We start from the raw sequence: 21,651 nt of genomic DNA, 5'->3' as shown, positions 1-21,651 counted from the left end.
AAATGAGCTGACAGTCTGGAAGGTGAGGCAGAAACATATACAATACCCATTCATTCCTTTATACAATTAACAATGATTTATGAATGCCAGGCATTCTAGTATAATTTTTTTTAAAAAGTGTTTTATCAGTAGAATTATTAAAGTGCTGTGGTACCATAAAATTCAGAACAATTAACAAGTTACAATTGCTACCATGGTGATAAAGAGAAGAAAGACATAGTCAAAGACAAGCTGACTGGAGTTGGTGGTCAAAGGGATATGGAAGAGAAGAGGGTGTCAAAGAAAGATTAGACAGTGGAGTTAGGTCACCAACTGAGTATGGTAACAGAGGAGGAAACTAAAAAGGGAACTACTGTGCTCTACTCTAGACATGACAAGTTTGAGGCACATGTGGCATATTTAAATAGAGTTTAGGCAGCTGGAATTTGCACAACAGTGTTCTAGAGAGGACGAAGATGCATGCGGGAGGATGCAGAAATCTGTGTAAAAGTTCTTATCAAGTATTTGCAGAGGACTGGGCTGCATTCACACAGGATGAAATTCCATAAGGCTAGCAGAGAGTGGCTGCTGGGGGATAAAGAGTTGAACGGAGATACCAGAAGTCATTCAACACTAACAGATATTGAAGTGCCAGCCCATCCAGAGGGGACAAAGCTCTGGGAGTACCTCAGATATTTAATCAATGTTCCAGAAGGACATACTAAAAGAGTAAGGACCACAACCTTGATAAAGAATACAGCAAATTATACCTCATCTAGAAAAGTCTAAGAAAACCAAGCCTGAGAGTATCAAAAGGATCTTCCAGTGATTTAACTTCTTGTCAGAATAAAACTCAACACCCAAAACTTTGCAACATAATCAAGACTTCCTAAAATACATCATCCAGAATGACAGCATATAATTAAAAATTGCCAGATGTGAAGGAACAGGAAAATGTCATCCATAATCAAGAGAAAAAGCAGCCAATAAAAGTAGGTCCACAGATACATAGATGTTATGATTAGCAGGCAAGAATTATCAGTTATTACAAATATTTTCATAGATTTAAAGGAAAAGATGAAAAGATGTGAAAAGAATAGACAAGATAAGGATCTAAAGTAAAATTTTACGTTTTTATTTAACAAATTAAATTTAATTATTTAAATTAAATAAGAAAGAAGCAAATGAAAATTCTAGAACTAAAGAATACAATCTTAAATAAACAATTCAATAGGTGACCTTAAGAGCAGATTGGAAACTGCCAATTAGGGGTGAAGTCAATGAATTAAGATAGATCAAAATTATCAAAACTAAAAGGTAGAGAAAAAAAGATTTAAAAAAAATTAACAGAACCTGAGCAGCCTGTAGGAAAGTGTTGTGGCTCAAGATACATGAAGTCATTGTTCCAAAATAATACGAGAAAGTAGCGCAGAAAAATTTGGGTTTGGAAAAAGGTTGAAATTTTTCCAAATTTAGTGACATATTTTATTATATAATTTTATTTCCTAGTTCCAGCATTTTTAATTTCCATGAAATTGGGGACTTCAAAAATACATACATACATACGAGATTCCATATCTCAGAAGAAAAGCTTTCTGTAGCTTCATTGCCCCTACTCTGAAGTGTAATCACTGAGGGTTTCCCAAGAGACTCAAAGATTAACCTTAGAATTTATATTTCACTCTTATTAGAGATACAGGTGAAAATTAGTATCTCTGATCTAAAAATGAGGAATAAGAAATATGGGAAAGGTAAGTTTCAGGAAATCAAAGATCACTGCTCCAGGTCTTGATAACCCAAAAAGGTCTGGTGTCCCATTTGTATTTTGGCCTGGAGGGCACAAATTATGACCATCAGTCATGTAGAGTGACTTTTCAACTTCCCCACAGGCAGATATAATTTATATACACACACACACACACACACACACACTTTAAAGCCAGCATACACCTGCCTCCTCTACCATGTGAGCACAGCAAGACCAGAAAAAGCACTGCAAAGCTTGCTAATCACGTGGAACATTTTATGGTGGTGGCACAAACAAATAAATAGCATTCAATGTGTTGTAATATTAATTATAAAAGGGGTCATAAACAATTCTCAATGCTAGCATCAAAATCTGTGCGAATATTATTTTCCTTATTTGTAATCAGTTGTAGCTATAATTACTGATTGGCCAAATTTTCTCCTTCTTTCCTTATTCTGTCAAAACGACAATGCTTCCTATGAAGATTTTCTGAAACAAGTATTTTATCCTACTGGCACATGGGAATGGGTCCTTATTTAGTAACCTGAAGTTATGCTTCTTTTATGAGGCATAAAACTCTTCCTCAGCAAATAAACAACACTAATGAATGAGCATATGAAAACTGGCACCTACAGCGAGAAGGAAAACATCCGGTACATTCTGTAAATACCCATGTGGGGGGCTATATAAAAGTCCAAGCAGGGGAGGAGACTTTTGGAGTCAGGCGACTTGAGTTTTGTCACTGATCTTCGTTCCTCACTTCTAAAAGGATGCCTTCGGACTCTTCCACCACGTGCTGCTCTTCTGAGTCCTGTGCCAGGGTTTGTGATGGTGCAACTGCTTTAACCTGCCCCGTGGAAACCACTTGTCTCCCCAGCAGTGCCTGTGCTACATCCAGATGCCAGACCCCTTGCTTCCTATCCAGGTCTCATTTGCCGACAGGTTGCCTCGCTCCATGCTACCTCTCTGGGAGTTGTAATATTCCGTGCTTGGTGGGGCACTGTGCTTGGTGTGAGGATGGGGTGTTCAACAGCAGTGAGAAGGAGACGATGCAGTTCCTGAATGACAGGCTCGCCAGCTACCTGGAGAAGGTGCGTGGCCTGGAGGAGATGAATGCAGCACTGGAATGCCAGATCCGGGAACAGTATGAAGGGGACATCCCACTGGTGTGCCCCGATTACCAGTGTTACTTCGACACCATTGAAGATCTCCAGCAAAAGGTCTGGTGTCTCACTGCCCTAATGCTCCACCTTCCCAAACTGTGATTTGTTTGATCTTTATACTAGAAAAGGCTGTCCTGCAGAAGGAAGCCTGGGAAAAGGGACTTGTGAGTGGTGATGCGATTAGAGGAAAGGGCACTGGACTGAAAGTCAGGAAATGCCACTAAGCGCCAGTGCTGCCACTGATTACTGAGTGACCACAGTAAACTCACCTCTAGACTCTACCTTTCACACATACAGAGTAAGGAAAAACGGAGTTATATCTAAAATTACTTATGTATGTAGGTAACACTGTACATCTGTATTATTTTTATCATAAGATGAAACATCATCTTTTTAATCATATAATTTTACCTAGTAATAATTTTCTTTCCTTACTGATGGATTTTTATTATCATATATGGGGATACAGTCATAATACAAACTGCTTATGGAGAAAAGTTTAATTGAGTTCACCTGCCAAGAAATACCGCAAAATGTCTCGGGTCATTAAAAAACTAAACCTTTTTATTTCTCTATTTCATTTATAAACTGGCACTCCTTTTTTTTTTTTCATGAAGTGACATGGTTAACAAGAAAAGCAGGCTAAAAGCTATCTTATACTTTCTTACAAAAACTTTTAAAAGATAAGTAATGGCATAGCTGTTGAAAGAACAGATATTTAGATTTTTCTCAAAGAACCATTTATTACTTAACAACTTACTTCCCAGATCTTGTGCACGAAGGCAGAGAATTCTAGACTCGCTATACAGCTTGACAACTGCAAACTGGCTGCCGATGACTTTAGAGCAAAGTAAGTTGAATGTAAATCTGAAAATAATTTATGGTTACCTCTCTCTCTCTCTCTCTCTCTCTCTCTCTCTCTCTCTCGCTGTCTCTCTCTCTCTCTCTCACACACACACACACACACTCACACACATACACACACGTGCGCATGCCACAAATATTCTCTGTATAATATTTTTTAAGCTAAGAATGCTCACAAAGCTCAAATTGATTATTATTCAGATGTAGAAGAAATTACAGCACGTGGCTTCCTTGAGTCCATGTGTCCCAGCGCCTTGCACAGTGTCTAGCAAAGTAAGCACATGCCTCTCTTGCTGTGAAAGGTACGAGTCTGAACTGTCCCTTCACCAGCTGGTAGAGACCGACGTCAGTGGCCTGCGCAGGATCCTGGACGAGCTGACGCTGTGCAAGTCTGACCTGGAGGCCCAGGTGGAGTTTCTGAAGGAGGAGCTGCTCTGCCTGAAGAAAAACCATGAGGAGGTGAGGAACATGGAAGTTGCCAAAAGAATGTAAGCCTGACAAATTAAACTGACAGATTTCATATGTGTATATAAATTGAACTTGGGTAGATGCTGCTAAAGCTGGAACAAAATTACTGAAGGCACTATTACTATTCAGCCTGCTCGTTCCCCTGTGTCTCTGAGTGTAGCCGTGAACTGGCCCCTAGCCAGTGCCAGATGAAAGAACCAAACTCTTCACTGGCCATTGCTTTTATGGAGGTGGTAACGCCACAAATGGCTTTCCCTGGAGGCTTTATCCCATGCTTAACTCTAATCCATAAGGTCAGAAAATCAGCCTGATAAACACAGACTGTGAAACCATTTCAAAAAGGGCATAAAGAGTCTAACAATATTTGGACCAGTATTTTTTAAATATTCTGCATCAATAAACTTTTTAAAAACACATAATATGAAGTATGTGATTATCCTATATTGATGAATCTAAAATGTGAAAAACTGAATGATGTAACAAAGTACATTTTCCCTTTGAACATCTGTTGATGAGAATTGCAGCTAGCATTTACTGAGACCTTACTATGAGCCAAGGACTTTTATAGGTGCTTTGTGTGCGTATTAACTCATATATCGGTCACTAACTCTGTGGAAAAGATAAAATCATTATACCCATTTTGCAGATGAAGAAACTGAGTGATGGAAAGAGATTCAACCTAGGCAATCTGAATCTAAATCCCATATTTGTACTCACTACTCTGAAAAACAAAAAAGGGATCTTACTAGGATGTCGAGGTGATTTTTTTCCTCCACCACTCTGTGACATTCTTTACTTCATTGCCACTTTCAGGAGGTCAACGTGCTTCGTGGACAGCTTGGTGACCGACTCAGTGTGGAGCTAGACAGTGGCCCCACCATCGACCTCCACAGGGTCCTGGATGAGATGCGCTGTCAGTATGAAACGGTGCTCGCCAACAACCGCAGAGAAGCGGAAGAGTGGTTCGCTGTTCAGGTCAGTACCTGGAGCAGCGCAAAGACAGGCTTCCAGACCTCTGCCCTCTTTGCATTCTCTCATCATGCCTGTGTTTCAGATGGAGGAGCTGACTCAACAGCAGCTGTCCAGCGCAGAGCAGCTGCAGGGCTGCCAGACAGAGATCTTGGAACTGAAACGCACAGCCAACACTCTGGAAATCGAGCTCCAAGCACAGCAAAGCCTGGTGTGTCCGGCAAAGAAGGCTCTGATTTGTCACTGAAGAATCAGGCCCTAAGATAGTATCCCCTCTTCCATAACTCATAGGAGAGACCCACACAGCTCATGCGGCAGGAAGTCTGAATCTCCAATTTGCAAGGATTATATGTCCTTGCCTTTCCCAAGTACCAGCTAGGAGCAGACGTCCACAGCTTGTATTGTCCTGATAGGATGCCCTGACCTTCCTCTTGGGCTTGAGCAGGATGCTGTGGCAACCTCCAGAGACAGGGAGAGAGGGGAAAGAGCAAGGGCAGAACGAGAGAGGAACCTCTGAGTCAAAGGCACTCAAGCACTCTAGTGGGTGTAACTCTCTTTTGATCCAGGCCAGTTTTCCAAGCTCACCATCATATCACAGACACAAAGAATGGTATTCACACTTTGCACTCTACCACTATCCCAAACTTTCCCAGGATCCATGCTTCCACCAGACCCTTCCCTGCACCCCACTCTACTCAAGCAACAAGAATATTATGCGTTCAAGATTACATTAACCAGTTCTAGTCAAATACCACCGTGTTTGTGCCATGTTAGGTCCTATAAAGAATATCTCAGTGAGCGTTCATCTTGTAAGAGGCACCATTAAGCCTCACAATAACTTTATGGGGTAAGTCCCTTTACTAACCCCATTATACAGATGAGGAAAACTGAGACTCAGCTAAGTAACAAGGGGTCATGCAATTTTTAAGAAGCAAATGTGGAAGCTGAGTCCCGGTGGTTCAAGTCCAGAGCCTTTTCTCTTAACCACACTCGACCACATCCTCCTGCTACAAGTCCATATTCAGCATTTCCTTTCAAATGCTGTTGGTCCTCCTTCCTAAGCTACATAAGTAAGTTGTGACGGCAGGTTGTGAAGGCCCAAGTGGTGGTAGTAATAACGAACACTTACACAGCCCTTAAAGTTTTTACAAGCATAGTTCTAAGTGCTTTACACATATTAACTCACTCCTCACTGTCCTGTGGGATAGGTACTTTGTAACGTCCACTTTTTATAGAATAAAACTGAGGCTCAGAGAAGCTAAGCACTTTTCCCAAAGTCACATAGCTGGAAATGGGTAGATAGAGGTTTTGGAAACAGGCCATCTGGCCCGGAGACTATGCTGCACAGCCCTTTTTGCGCTCTTTCTGCAGACAGAATCTCTGGAGTGCACTGTGGCAGAAACCGAGGCCCAGTACAGCTCCCAGCTGGCCCAGATGCAGTGCCTGATCGACAACGTGGAGTCCCAGCTGGCTGAGATCCGCTGTGACCTGGAGCGGCAGAACCAGGAGTACCAGGTGCTGCTGGACACAAAGGCCCGGCTGGAGGGCGAGATCGCCACGTACCGGGGCCTGCTGGAGACCGAGGACAGCAGGCAAGTGCCACACAATTACTCTCAAAGTCACCCTGAGTCACAAAGAGGCTCATGGACTAGGATCCTGTTTCCCCAAAATCTGGCCAAGGTCACACCTCCCCAAGGTGTTAAAAGATCTTAAAAGAGTAACAAACAGCAGCTGAGGCTAATCACATGACAATAGAAATGTTCAAAAATATTCTAAAGTTCTGAAGCAGTATAAGTATCACATATAACATTTCATGGTGGGGGTCTGTCTCCCTTTGCTCTTGTCTCCCCTTAAAGGGAAATCGGGAACATGCCTAAGAAAATATATACAATGTTATTCAACTGCCACTGCTGCAGTGAACGTGAAGTGACAATGCTAGGTCTGGGGATGAAACAGGCTTCGGTCAAATGTTATTCCGCAAAGAGTGTTGTTCTTCAGAACATAATTTGCAGGGTAACTTCCAGCATGATTTTTTCTGAGTTGACATTTTATCCAGCTTTCTCTTGTTCAAAATGGATTTTCCACAGGCTTCCCTGTAACCCGTGTTCTACAACGAGCGTGTCAAGCAACACTTGCGAGCCGTGCTCAGCGTATGTACTTTGTACAGTTGAAGACTGCTGTGCCTGAGCGTTCAACAGCCAGCACAGTGGCTGGAGGGAGTGAAGCCAGCAGTGCCCAGAACAGGAGAGGGCGCGTCCTCCAGGGACATCCAAACTTGAAACTTGAAACTCAAAGTCAAGGAGGCTTTCATATCCTAAAGCTGTCTTTGACGCGTCCTCGGTATATTTATGCTTTATCATTTCCTCACCCGCCTGCTTATTTGTGATATTCTAGAAACCTATAAAGCTTTCTCGCTAATCTCCAAATAAAATGTGTTTCATTCCTGTAGCATGACAAATGTAGCTTTGTGTCTTATTACTGTTGATATAATAACCATATGATGCCAAGATAATTACTTAAACCCATGCTGATAGTTTGCTTTTGCATAAATCCAGGCTGAAAATATTTTTTTTTAACCCTCAAATACAAATAGATTAATCCGTGCAAACTGTCAATGTCTTAGAAGATAGTTGTATGTATCTTTGTGAAAGTAAACTTAGAAATAAAACATGATAAATTTTATTTTACTTTATTTTTAATTATAAAAAAAAGTTGTATTATATTTTATTTTTAATTATAAAAATACTAGAGTCCTTCAAATTTTTTCAATTTGCCACATGAAGGGAGGAGAAAGCACTTATAATTCCATACCCTTTACATCTAGTGTTAGTATTTTAGGAAATTCTAGTTTTCTTTCTTATAATAGGTTTTTCCATATAGTGGTAATCATAGTTACATATGCATATAGTTGTGTAACCTATTTTTTCACTATGTCATCCAAGCATTTTCAATACTAATAAATATATAAGAGTGTCTTGTGACCATTATTTTAGTGGCTGCATGAAACCCCACATGTTACATTGGTCTGTCACGGGACATTTAGGATATAAGAATAAACATTCTCGCACATTTAAAAAACAGAGTGGAGAATTTCCACTTCCAGAAAGATGAAGTAGAGGTACATTTCCCATTCCTCTTCCTAAGTATGACTCAAACTCCTAGAAATTACATATAAGGCAAATATAAGAAGACTTTAAAAAGTGGAAGAAGAAGCCAAACCAACTAGAGTCCTCGGTATCCAGGGAGCAACACAGTCGTGAGTTCCCTGGGCTTTCTTTCTGTCTCCTATATCTCATATTGGGAGCTGGAGAAACCAACAACCCAAAACACCAGCAGGTACAGACAGGAAACACAGAAAGCTACAAGAAGAACAGCGTCCAGGGATATAAGGGGAGGTAAGGTTTCTATACTTCACTTGAGGTGATGAAATGTCAGCACCAACAGACTATGATTAGTTGTACATATATAATATAATACCTACAGCAACTACTGAAAAAGCTATGCAAAGAAATACTTTACAAGGCTACAGATCGGGGCCGGCCTGGTGGCCCAGGCGGTTAGAGCTCCGTGCTCCTAACTCTGAAGGCTGCCGGTTCGATTCCCACATGGGCCAGTGGGTTCGCAACCACAAGGCAGTTCAATTCCTCGAGTCCCATAAGGGATGGTGGGCAGCGCCCCCTGCAACTAAGATTGAACACGGCACCTTGAGCTGAGCGGCTGCTGAGCTCCCGGATGGCTCAGTTGCTTGGAGCGCATCCTCTCAACCACAAGGTTGCCGGTTTCCACTCCTGCAAGGGATGGTGGGCTGTGCCCCCTGCAACTAGCAACAGCAACTGGACCTGGAGCTGAGCTGCGCCCTCCACAACTAAGATTGAAAGGACAACAACTTGACTTGGAAAAAAAGTCCTGGAAGTACACACTGTTCCCCAATAAAGTCCTGTTCCCCTTCCCCAATAAAATCTAAAAAAACAACAACAACAAAAAAGGCTACAGATCAATCAAAGTAGAATTTTAAAACATACTCAAGTATCCCACAGAAAGGCAGGAAAAAGAAAACAGAGACATGAAAAAAACAGAGGGAACAAACAGAAAACAAAAAATAAAATGGAGACTTGAGCCCTACTGTGTCAGTAATTACAGCAACAAGAAATCATCTCAATATCCCAATTAAAGGACAGAGATTTGCAGAGTAAATAAAAAATCATTACCCAACTATAAGCTTTCTACAAAAAGCTCACTTCAAATATAATGATATGTGTAGGTTGAAAGGAAAGGATTTGGAAAAAAAACAACACACGATTATTTGCAGTGGCTTTATTTGTAATAGCCGAAAACTGGAAACAACCAAAATGTCCTCAAGATCTCAAGACCATTATGCTGAGTAAAAAAAGGCAATCTTGAAGGGTCTGTATGATTCTATTTACATGACATTCTTGAAATGACAAAATTACAGAGATAAGGAACAAATTAGCTACAGCATAAAGGAGATCTTTGTGATTACTGGGTCACAGAGGACGTCCTTTGTCAGATATGTCGAGAATATTTTCACCCAGCATGTGGCTTGCCTTTTCACTTTCTTGGTGGTATATCTTGATCAGCGCAAGATTTTAATTATGATGAAGTCTAACGTATTTTTTTATGATCATGTTCTCCGTGTGTTAGCAATCTTCACTTAGCACAAGACTATGAGATAGTCTTCCTTGCTTTCTTCTAAGAACTCTATATGTGTAACCTTAGCATTTAAGTCTTTCTAATCCATCTTGAATTACATTATATTTATTCCTAAATTTATTCCTTCATATTTTACATTTGTCGGTGCTATTGTAAATTACGTTTTTTAAAATTTTTTATTTATGTATTTTTATTATGTGTGATATAAATAACAATGCATCCCCCAAAATATTCATGTCTTAATTCCAGAATCTTTTAATATGTTAGGCTACATGGCAAAGGGGAAATAAGGTTGCTAATCAGTTGACTTTAAAATAGAAAGACTATCCTAGGTGATATAAGTGGGACCAATACAATCACAAGTGTTCTTAAATATGGAGGAGAGAAGCAGAAGAGTCAGTGTCAGAGCGATGCATGTGAGGAATACTTGACTGGCCATTGCTAGCTTTGAAGATGGAAGGGAGCCATGAGCCAAGGAATGTGGGCAGCCTCTAGAAGCTGAAAAAGGCAAGGCAGTTATCCTCTCTTAGAGCCCCTATAAAGGATCAAGAACAAATAACTTTCTTAAGAAAATGCTGAGTAAGTATTCCTGAAAAGAACACACATACCTTTCAATAGATCATATTTAAACAGCAAATATAAACCAACACCATCACAAATGTTTAGGTAATGCCATACCACAAGCAAACACTGAGCACTAAACATTTTATGAAATGTGGGCCTTGGAAAAGCCAAAAGGTAACTTACTTCTTTAAGAACTTTCTTGTTGCCAATCAAACCCTACCTAGAAAGCTAAACTAAGAATTCAGCAATTACTTTAAAAAAGAGCCTTCTTTAAGACTGACATTGTAATCCAGACTCCCAATGAAAATGGGAAAACAATTGGGCAGAACACCACCAACCAAAAAACAAGGAGGGGGGGTGGAAATCAATCAGGCAGAACAAAATAAAATACTGACTTCCAAGTTCACACCAATAATGATTAGATATTAATAGTTTCCCTTTTCTAGAGAAGAAAGGAAAAAAAAGAATGGCTCCATCCTAGTCACGCTCCGAGCCGGGGGAGGAGGTCAGGAAGGACTTAATGAACTCAATACACTCACACCTACGTAATAATGGATGCTTAGAACTGTGACTGCACTTCCTTTTGAAGACATAATGCGAAGCTCTGAATCCAAGGACAAGTAGTAGTTGTGATGGGTAATAACTCAGTAACAGCCTAAATGCACATTTTTATGACACAGGTAACTCTTCTCAGGCAAGTAAAAAGCAGACTAATGAGATGTTCGGATGGGATTTGATATAAACATTAGAAAGGAAAACATCCTGCCTGCTCTGACACCACTTACAGGAAAGGCTATATAAGCAGTTCAAAGAGGAAAACACCACAAAAGGCTTGGAATTGAGACTCAGTCTCAGTAGCATGAGCTTTGGATCAGGGGCACCGCAGACTCTGAAATAAACCAAAGCTGGGCACACACTATGGATACCACGGGCTGTACCCCAACTATTTCTTCTTCAATGCCATGCCAAAGCTGCTCTAGGATTACAAATTTTAGGATCATCTCTTCTAACACCAGCTGCCAACGTGGTGATCTTGAAGCCAACAGCTGCCAATCAACTGGCCATGTTGTGAGAACTCTCCAGTCCCAGAGCTGCCAGCCCCCTCTTTGCTTTCATCCTGTGCCCATCTGCTTAATATACAACTTCAATGCCTGTCCTTCTCTGGATGTGTGTGGCTGGTGTGGTGAAGGCATCAATAGTAACGAGAAAGGGACCATGCAAATCTTGAATGACCGCCTTGCTAGCTACCTGGAAAAGGTGCGGAGGCTGGAACGAGAGAACACTGAACTGGAGTGTAAAATCCAGGAAGCGTGTAACAAAGACCTCCCTGTCATATGTCCTGATTACCTGTCCTACTATTCTACCATTGAGGAGCTCCAGCAGAAGGTAAGATTCTTGGGAAACTGTATAATCAAGTTGTGAATTGACATTCTCTAAGCAATAGGCACTTGCTAGACTTTAATATTTTTAGTTCCTTTAATGCTGAAAAATTATTTTGTAGAATAAGAAAATCTCTTGAATGAAACTGTCATCTTAATGCAATAGGCAGAGTTTTATAATTTTTCATTTTCCAGAGATATACTCTGCTATTACTGTAACCAAAAACCCAGGACCGAAACGCATTAACAACCCATTGCTATCATTTCTTTAACAAAAATAAGAAAACAGGGATCTGAGAAAACAAATTTTGTCTTAATAAGTTTCTAAATAGTTTAATTTTTAATCCATGTTTTCAACCATCACCACTTTTCCCCTTTTATACTCATTTCATCATCTCCAAATTGTTTAAATAGTTTCTTCCCACACCAAACCTAAATTTCCCACTCAGAGTAATATGCTGCCACTACATGTGTTGGAATTATTTTGTTTTAGTTGTTCAACAAATATTTACTGAGCACCAACAACACTGCACCAGACATTATTCTAGGTTCTGAGAACATACTGGTGAACTAAAAACATACCTGCCCTCATGGCATTTACATTCTAGTGGATCGTGATATGTTAGGCAAATTTAGGGAGGGTTTTATATTTTAATGGTAAAACATCTACAAAAGTTTTTATTGATGTAATTTTTGCTGAACTTTTAGGATAATAACAAAAACTGACTTTCCAATGTTTCCCAAGCTTCCTAAGCATAGCTATGAAAAGCCTGACTTATTTCACTTAGCATAATAATCTCCAGATCCATCCATGTTGTTGCAAATGGCAGTTATTTCATCTTTTCTTATGGCCGAGTACTATTCCATTGTGTATATATGTACCACACCTTCTTTATCCAATCATGAGTTCACTCATATGTGGCATATAAAACTGAAGGCAAAAAAGGAACAAGACAAACAAATAAAGAAACAAAAATGCACAGACACAGACAACAGTTTAGTGGTTACCAGAGGGTAAGGGGAGAGGGTGGTGATAGAAGAGGGTAAAGGGGGTCCAATGGAGGATGATGGAAGAAGAACTGACTCTGGGTAGTGAACACATAACGCAATATATAGATGATGTGTCAGAATTGTACACTTTAAACCTATGTAGTTTTCTTGACCATTGTCACCCCAATACATTTTAATTAAAAAAAAAAAAAAAAAGGAAGAAAAGAAAAGCCTAACTGGCCTTCCATTGTTAACTGAAACACACAATTAAGCCCCTTGGTTTTTGAGGAAGGAGATTGGTGTTTGTCTCATTAGTGTCTCCAACTTCTTAATTCTAGATCTTGTGTACCAAGGCTGAGAATTCCAGACTGGTCTCACAAATTGACAACACCAAACTGGCTGCTGATGACTTGAGAGCCAAGTAAGCCCCACCACACTGTCATTCGTGACAGAATTCACCCGGCATCTGATGCCACCCATTCCCAATATGATTGTCCCCAAGTCCACTAACCCTTCTGCCCCATACCATGTTGGCGCTAACCCAAAAAAGACCCTCAAAATCAATAAAGGATTAAGATTAATAACCGCTCACATGTATGTATACAGTACCTGTAGTTCCTAACATATAAACCCATCTGATTACCCGCCCCATAGTTCAGTAAAATACGCAGGGCAAATATACTGTTACCCTACTTAAGGTAAGAAAACTGTGGTTTAATGGGGTTCCATTACTTATGCAAAGACATACAACTAGTACAAGACAAAGCTGAAACTTGGACGCCAGCTTTCTAAGTCCTAATCCATTTCTCTCTGCACTTACACGGCATCGCCTCTTCGGGCAGGGGAACGAGGATAAACGTCCTCATCTCAAGAACAGCAATGTAACATCATTCAGGCAAACTAATATAGGAATAATAATTAAGTGGTGATATTTGTTAAATAGTTTCACCTCTAAGGAGAATAAAACCCACAAGAGAAATGAAAGGCCCAGAGGAAAATGCAGCAGGGAGTTCTCCTTGGCTTGATTTCTACCATCTACATTGTAATGTCTTTCATTTCATGCCTCATTTTGAAAGGTATGAAGCTGAGATGTCCCTGCGCCAGTTAGTGGAGGCAGATGCCAACGGCCTACAGAAGATCCTGAACGCACTGACCCTGGGCAAAGCGGACCTGGAGGCCAGAGTCCAGTCTCTGAAGGAGGAGCTCCTTTGCCTCAGAAACAACCATGGAGAGGTTAGAAAAAGCCCAAGAGTCATTACAAGTAACATCAATTCCTTTGAGTTGAACTTGACAAAAGGTGTCCCTACTAAATACTACTCTGTTTTTCAACCCCAATAATACCTACTGCTACTACCACTGGTGCAATGTGTTTCAAATCCATTGCCTACGATACAATCTCTGAAGCCTCCATTGTCCTCTCCAGCTTTTCCAGGAGAAGGAAGCAACCCAACTTTATTGTCCTCACAGGTTTCCCATCTTTCTATAGGCATCCCTACACAGATTTCTACCCTATGGGTATAAGTCAATCTTGGCATAAACCCGTATTGGTGTCACAGAGACCAAGGCCTGTCATAAATGCCACCTCTATGCTGCTTCACCCATGACCCATCTTTGGAAATGACCTAAATTCTTTAAACCTCTGATCTTGCTAGTAAATTCCTTTTAATGATGCACATATTTGAACACATATCTGAAATAGCTTTAAGTCATTTTAAAGCATCTCAATAGCACCTATGAATCATATATCCCTTTATTGTGGGCTATATTTCAGACACAATTAAACTGAATTATTACTGCCGGACAGAAACAAGAACACAAGAGGGTCATGTGTTCACCAAGTGACTTCACCTTCTTTTTCTATAGGAAATCAGTTCCTTACAGAGCCAGCTTGGAGACAGACTCAACATTGAAGTGACTGCTGCCCCATCTGTTGACCTAAACCGGGTTCTACAAGACATGAGATGTCGATATGAATCCATCATGGAGACAAACCGCAGAGATGTGGAACAATGGTTCAATACGCAGGTGGGGAAGGTAGAAAAGTCAAAACCCCCAAAGGTGACATTGCATTTCCGCGGGCCCTTTATTCAAAGTTATGTTTTCCTTCATAATATCCACGGCCCTTCACTGTGTTTCAGATGGAGGAGCTGAACCAGCAGGTGATGACCAGCTCTCAACAGCAGCAGTGCTGCCAGACGGAGATCATCGAGCTGAGACGCACCGTGAATGCTCTGGAGGTTGAACGACAGGCCCAGCACCGAATGGTACCCAGCAAACTGACCAAGCCTAGCACACTAGTGATGGCAAGAGGCCCCAACACTTATGTGTTGCAGTGATTCCCAAATTGCACTCCTCTGTTTGTTAAAGGGGCTATGGCCAAAAAAGGATTCTGTAGTCAAGTAAGCCTGGGAAATGCTGCACTAAACCAAGGCAAAACACGGAAACTTCTGGTGGGACTTTAATAAGCTGATATACACCATGAGTCTCCAAGAAGGGGATACATGATATTCAGCATTCCAAAACTCGCTTGACTGTAGACTCCTTTTTTTAAAGACTATCTCATGGCAATCATGATCCATGGAGTACACTTTGGAAACACCAAGAGAGCATTTTATTTTATGCAAAGCATTTTTACAAACTATCAAATTTATAAAATAATCTTCTGAGGTAGGTGGAATAATTATTAAGCCAATTTTACAGATGAGACGCAGAGAGCTAAGGGGATTTTTCCCAAGCCAAATCCAAGATTAAGTTTCAAGTCACCTGTTTTATAAATGGAGACACTGAGATCCTAAGGCATTATAAGTCACAAAAGAAATAACTCTGAGCCAGAACTGAGGTTCCAAAACTAGAACCGATTCTGCCTCATTGTACCATCACTCTGAAGAGTTTTGTCACCAGCTAGTCATGTGACTGTGGGCAGCCCATTTAACCTTCTGAACCTCGGTTTTCTCATCTATAAAAATTGGGGACAATCATGCAAATAGCAGGTTATTGAAAACTAAAATTCCATTACCCATAAACTTACAGAATGATAGAGCAGGAAAGAATTTTAATCATCAAAGTTTCAACTCTCATATCTTATGTATAAAGGAATTGATATAGTGAAGGAATTGTTTATGGCTAAAAGTCACTCATTTGTTTTTTAAGGTACAAACACTCAAGTAAGTTGGAATATCTTTTTCTCTCATAGGTAGGAAAGTGTGGTAGGAGATTATCAAGTGATTAACAAAGAGGAAGATAAGTAAGCACTTAACCGGAGGCAAAAAATACAGGCTAGAGGGAAGCAAGCTTTAGCATAGTGGATACTTTGGGTTTGGGATTCACTTGGTGAGGTGGTAACAAGAGGGCTTGGAGACCCATCAGTACCTGTCCCAAGGACACTGCGGTTGAAAATGATACAGCTCACAAGGGACCTGGGCTTAAAGGAGTCATCATGATAAATCCTCCTTTCCTCCTCCATGGTAGAGAGACTCCCAGGAATGCATGCTGACGGAGACGGAGGCCCGCTACACAGCCCTGGTGGCCCAGATCCAGTGTCTGATCGATAACCTAGAGGCTCAGCTGGCGGAGATCCGCTGTGCTCTGGAAAGGCAGAACCAAGAATACGAGATTCTGCTGGACGTCCGGTCCCGGCTGGAGTGTGAGATTGCCACATACCGCAGCCTGCTGGAGAGCTCGGATGGCAAGTACGTAAAATAAAAGCAGCTTTATGAGAAAGAGGCTCACACATACACATATGTACACTACCATTGGCAGCATGGGGACAAGTGCTGTGTGTGATTTTCCCAGTGACGGGAGCTTCAGATGGCAGGGTCTGTACGATCTCTCAAGCTGTGCCGTCCGGAGACCTACAGCTGTAACCTAGTCCAGCTGAACTCAGTTGTTCTGAAGAGCCAATGCACCAGCTCAGTTCCTTATAGGTTGGTGTGTTTTTTTTAGCTTCTTAGAGTTTTAAAAATTACTAGGGATAAAAATGGTTTCCCCAAAGCAGAACCTTCCTGGTGACTTACAGATTTTCCCCACTGAGATGGACGTCTGAATTTTGTGAGACTGAACAGGCAACCCTGCTTCCTTTGGAGGAATATTCTGCTCAGGCTGAAACCCCGAACTCTGTCCAGCCACTTGTTCTTGCTGCCAACAGCGTCATATACAAATGCGTGCTTCAGCCTCTTTTTTTAATAGAAGGTGTAATGTTTTTACATGATAAGCTAACCAACCCATAAGGAACTGACCCAGAACAAGGGTTCTTGGAAGCAACCCAGTCCAAACGAACACTCCAAAAGCAGACTGAGTTACAACTGTTGAGGAGACCTCCACCCCACCCCCCCTTCAAATAATCAGGGAACTCTGGTCACAGCATTCCTTCAGCTGATTGTTCACATTATTCTAGCACAGTGTGAACCCACGCTACCACTTTGAGGAGCTACAATACACCAAAGGGCCTGGAGTCATCAATGAAAGAGTTCTTACTATTAATTGCTTGCAGCTCCAGTTCTCTAAAGACTGTTCATTTGTAGACACCCAGAAGGCACTGTGGTGCTTCCTGACGAAGCGTTGAGAACTCTTCCATAGATGGGGCTCAGGCCATCCGTCGGGTTGTGACTAACTCTCTGACAAGACAAATATCTGATTAACTTCCTTTCCTCAGATAATCAGCCCCTCCATTTGTCCCTTGTCACGGTTGACCCTGTGAGTTTAGTTCTATGCTGCAGATGAAAAAGTAAAGTCAGGAGGGCTAGCTGACTTATCCGAGGTCACCATATAAATAACGGAGCTGGGCTCCACCACCACCTTTGACTCCTGGCCTGCTGTTATAGCTTCCATACGCTGTGGCGTGGACTGTAACAGTGGCAGACATAATCGAACACTTCTAAATCTAGGATGCTGCTTTCCCATGGATCTGGTCGGATTCTTTTGCTTCCACCAACGACAGTACAAAGTGAATGAATAAGCATTTGGAAATACTGGTTTTGAGTGACCCGTGTTAAAAAATTAACCCCCACCATTTTTCTCCATAGTCATTGTTGCCTTCCCTCAGTCACAGGTAAAATTCTGCTTTTTTCCAGGCTTCCCTGTAACCCATGTGCCACCAAATGCGAGCCTCCCACGTGCACATCCAGTAAGGCCAGAGCCATGGAAGGCACAGCCCCAGCGCACACGTCCTCTTCAGACCCCCGAGGGCTACCCGAGCCCTCCAGCGCCTGCAGAGCCCTGCCCCTACTACTGGTCAAAATCTGCACCATCACCAAGGAGATTAAGGATGGGAAAGTCATTCGTTCTCACGAGCACGTGCAGCCTTGCTTCATCATCAGAGCTGCCAGAACCTAACATGCCAAGGGGATGAAAATGACCCTCATGCATGAGAAAGAGGCCAATGCTTGCTCCTGCCAGAAAGGTTTAAGCACTCCTCGGTCCCCTCAGGTACCTAGTTTCTTCCTACTACAGGGGGTCTCCACTGACAGACAGAGTATCTTTCCTTCTGTTCCTTTCCCAAGTCTCTGCTGCCAACGTGATAATCACTGACATTCTCTGGAAGCACATTTCACATTTATCTGCAGGACAAACACTGATATGTAAGTGCCCAGGAAGGCGACTTACATTACTGCCCACAGGTGAAGGGCAGGCTTCTCTTTTGTTTATTCAGGTCTTATTTACTTATGTTCCTCATTAGAGCCAGTCAGACAAGTTCTAGGATTGGTTTTGGCCATGGCACATGAAGGTGAAAAGCTACAACCTTCCCTTCTTAACTCCTTCTTTGGAATTAGGAAGAAGCTTATGTGGGAACAGCATGAATAGAGAAAAAGATCTTTTTAAGATTTCATTTCCTTGAGAGTCAAGAGTCTGAATCCTGTTGAACTCTGTTTACCCATTCTTACATATTTGACCTTCTTCAAGATATTTTTAAAGATGTCTGTGTTTTCCAAAACTTTGGGAACTATTAGGTCTCCAAATATTTTCACTGAGAACCAAGAATAGTTATGGTGAGTGAATCTAGAGCATTGTGAAGAAATAGCATGGATCCTCTCATTAAACATTTGCTATTTCTCTTTCTGTTCTTTAGGGAATGGGATTTGGTTCTGATTGTTTTACAAGGGACATGTAGCTGGAACTCTCAAGACATAACCCTGCTCTTCTATCTCCCTGTGATGGGTGACCATGAAAAACATAACTAAGATGCCTGATTCAATCTATCCACCAGACAGAAATGGACTTAATATTCACAGACTTTGCAGAAAAGTAATCATGAATAATTACTACTTGCAAGCATAAGGCAGGCCCACTGTGAGAAGGCATCATTTCCGTCCCAGCCATTATCAAAGCTTCTTACCGTAGGGGCAGAGGGTTTCAGTCATTCCCTACAAAATTATTTGACATTTCCAGAGATTTTAGTAAATAATTCCAAATCAAACACAGAATGTGGAGCCAGAAAGCCTGAAGTCTTGAACTTGTCACTTCCCAACTGTGCCCCTGGGCAAACATTTAGCCTTCATTACATTTAATTTCCTCGTTGGTTAAATGCGGATAATGCCTACTTCATAGGGACATGGTGAAAATCAAATGAAATTATTTATGTAATGCTGCTTTGTATGCTGAAAAGTACTACACAAATGTTATTTTTATATAAGCTTGATTTTTAGCCACAGCTCTAGACCGAACTGTGTTATTATCATTTCATGTTAAAATTCTTTCTCCATGAATTTAGTTATCCAGTCATGATTTTGGAGTTTTAATAGTGTTTGGCTTTGCGGGGCCGGGGGGTGGGGGGGGGGGAGGGGAAGACTAGAACAAACTGCCCTGTGAACCAGCCTACTCAATAAAGCATTTTTGAAGTCTTAGGGTATATATCAGATATCAGTTGATGACTGATGGCCACATCAAAGACAAAAGCATTATTTAACTCACAGCTCAGCAATCCACTTCCTCCAGACAAGTAGCAACTTACATTAAGCAAGTGGAATGCAGAACTCCCAGGGTGATCTCTATGAATAATTTCTCTCTCATCTGAATACCCACGTTACCCCTGATAGCACCTCTTTGCATACTATCTCAGACTGAAGGATGGAAATGGGGAAAAAGCTTGGGGCTTGGACTCAGAAACCCTAGGACAGAGTCTCAACCTGGTTTGGGTGTGTGACCTTGAATAAAAGGGACATAACTTAGGCCCTGCCTCCAGTACAGCTGAAAGAATTAAATGGGATAATGAAAGGTGAAAGGGTCTTACAAGCTGTAAAGTGCTCTGCAGAAGGAAGTTTACGCCCTAAATTGAAAATCAGGCATATGTCATTTCTTTTCATACCCCCTCCTGTGTCTGGTTCAGTGCTGGTCCCTGGTGAACCCCGTATATACTATACAACATCAACACAGACTGGGAAACCAACTGGGGAGAGGTCAGAGCTGCTCGGTCTGCTCTGAGTTGTGATTCCAACAGGATTCAGGGTTCAGGAACCTCGATGGACTCAGGGTAACCTCAGGCTGATACAGCTGTGCCATTGTCAATTTATCCCCCAAATAGGACATGTTCCTCCCACTCAGAACAAAGTATCCCACATGCTTTCTATGATACAAATAAATTATAAACTGCATGGTGAAGAGGGGGGTTGATCCCTAGGGCATATAGATTCTGTAAGTGTCTTCTCTGTATGAGGGAATGTAAAACCATCTGCTGGACCTTGTACATGAGGGGTCAAACCTTTTAAGGGCAATACGGAGTCTGGATTTTTACCAGGAAGCTAAATCAGTATCCTATGCAGCCACAGGAGGAAGTTAAAGGTTTTTTGGTTTTGATTTTGTTTTTTCTACATAGGTCAGCATAGATCAGCAGCTAGAGTAAAAAAGAGGCTACTGGAGAGGGGAGGGGGCAGATTCAATACAAGCATAATTTGAGCACAGCTCAAAACATAACCATGAATCAGGAAACAGCATGGTCTCTGGAGCCTGAGATCAAATCCCACCATTGCTCCTTCACTGTGAGACCTCAAGCAGGTTATTGAACCTTTCTGAACATCACTTTCCGCATCTGTGAAATGGGTGTATTTATAATACCTACCAGCAGATTCTTGTGAGAATTAACTAAACTAAAGCATGTAAAGTACTTAGAGGAGTATCTGGAAAACAGCACGTAGTCAATAAATGTTAATTATTTTTATTAATATTGTCATGATTAATGTAGATGTAGCACCTATATGGGTCTCTTTGGGAGACAGTCCTGTAGAGTAATAATGCCATTACTGCCATGATTTCTATTACTACTACTACTAATAATGACAGCTGCAGTGTACAATAATGATAATAACGGTGGGACACTGAGCACTTCCCAGGCATCAGGCCCTGTGCCGAGCCTGTCACATGCATAGCCTCTAATCCTCCGCCCCATGAGGCAGCTCTTGTTACTCTCCTTCCAAATCTCAGACAGCGTAAGTGACTTTCCCAGACCTAGACAGTGACAGAGTCAGGACTCTGACTCCACATTCACGCTCCTAACCACTGGGCTAAATTACAGACACTTGACACCCAGAAGTCTGTGAGTCCCCGTCCTGGCAGACACAATCATACAAAGCACTGACTGCATGGAGCAAGATGGCTTTATGTTTGCTAGAGCCTGTCTCAGAAGGGGTAGGGATATCAGAACCCATTTTGTGGTCCAGAATTGTATTTCTAAACAAGGGAGGTTTGGGGAAATATTTTCTCTACATTTTGTCTTTTTTCAGGTTGACTCCACTTTAATAAGCTAGCTGGTTCAAACTCTTCCAAACATGCTTCGCTCTTCCCCTTTGTCTCTTGCCCATTAACCGCCCCCCCCCACCCCTATACCTGGCCCACGACCTCTCCCTCCTCATCCTCTAGGATCAATTCC

General features: G+C 41.6%; 2 protein-coding genes and 1 long non-coding RNA gene across 6 annotated transcripts in view; 2 read left to right on the top strand and 1 right to left on the bottom strand.

Moving 5' to 3' along the window:
* Positions 1–21,651, bottom strand: part of LOC141568817 (uncharacterized) — a 302,708-nt gene that overhangs the window by 172,367 nt on the left and 108,690 nt on the right. The gene's annotated exons all lie outside the window — the stretch shown is intronic.
* On the top strand, positions 2,497–7,377 carry KRT40 (keratin 40). Its single transcript, XM_019747535.2, has 7 exons — positions 2,497–2,946; positions 3,657–3,739; positions 4,056–4,212; positions 5,035–5,196; positions 5,276–5,401; positions 6,562–6,782; positions 7,278–7,377. Exons 1-7 carry the CDS (start codon positions 2,497–2,499, stop codon positions 7,375–7,377), a joined length of 1,299 nt encoding a protein of 432 aa, XP_019603094.2.
* Positions 11,344–18,125, top strand: KRT39 (keratin 39). Its single transcript, XM_019747536.2, has 7 exons — positions 11,344–11,811; positions 13,133–13,215; positions 13,871–14,027; positions 14,658–14,819; positions 14,933–15,058; positions 16,263–16,483; positions 17,864–18,125. Exons 1-7 carry the CDS (start codon positions 11,344–11,346, stop codon positions 18,123–18,125), a joined length of 1,479 nt encoding a protein of 492 aa, XP_019603095.2.

This window comes from Rhinolophus sinicus, linkage group LG15 (assembly GCF_036562045.2).
Source record: "Rhinolophus sinicus isolate RSC01 linkage group LG15, ASM3656204v1, whole genome shotgun sequence".
NCBI lineage: Eukaryota > Metazoa > Chordata > Mammalia > Chiroptera > Rhinolophidae > Rhinolophus > Rhinolophus sinicus.
This window is presented reverse-complemented; position numbering and strand designations above follow the sequence as displayed.

Bases quoted from the DNA above. Each gene is read 5' to 3' on its own strand.
- KRT40 (XM_019747535.2), top strand. From the start codon at position 2,497: ATGCCTTCGGACTCTTCCACCACGTGCTGCTCTTCTGAGTCCTGTGCC. The intron at 3,740-4,055 runs GTAAGTTGAATG...TTGCTGTGAAAG, and splicing joins GCCGATGACTTTAGAGCAAA to GTACGAGTCTGAACTGTCCC. The intron at 5,402-6,561 runs GTGTGTCCGGCA...CTCTTTCTGCAG, and splicing joins TCCAAGCACAGCAAAGCCTG to ACAGAATCTCTGGAGTGCAC.
- KRT39 (XM_019747536.2), top strand. From the start codon at position 11,344: ATGGATACCACGGGCTGTACCCCAACTATTTCTTCTTCAATGCCATGC. The intron at 14,028-14,657 runs GTTAGAAAAAGC...CTTTTTCTATAG, and splicing joins TCAGAAACAACCATGGAGAG to GAAATCAGTTCCTTACAGAG. The intron at 14,820-14,932 runs GTGGGGAAGGTA...ACTGTGTTTCAG, and splicing joins AACAATGGTTCAATACGCAG to ATGGAGGAGCTGAACCAGCA.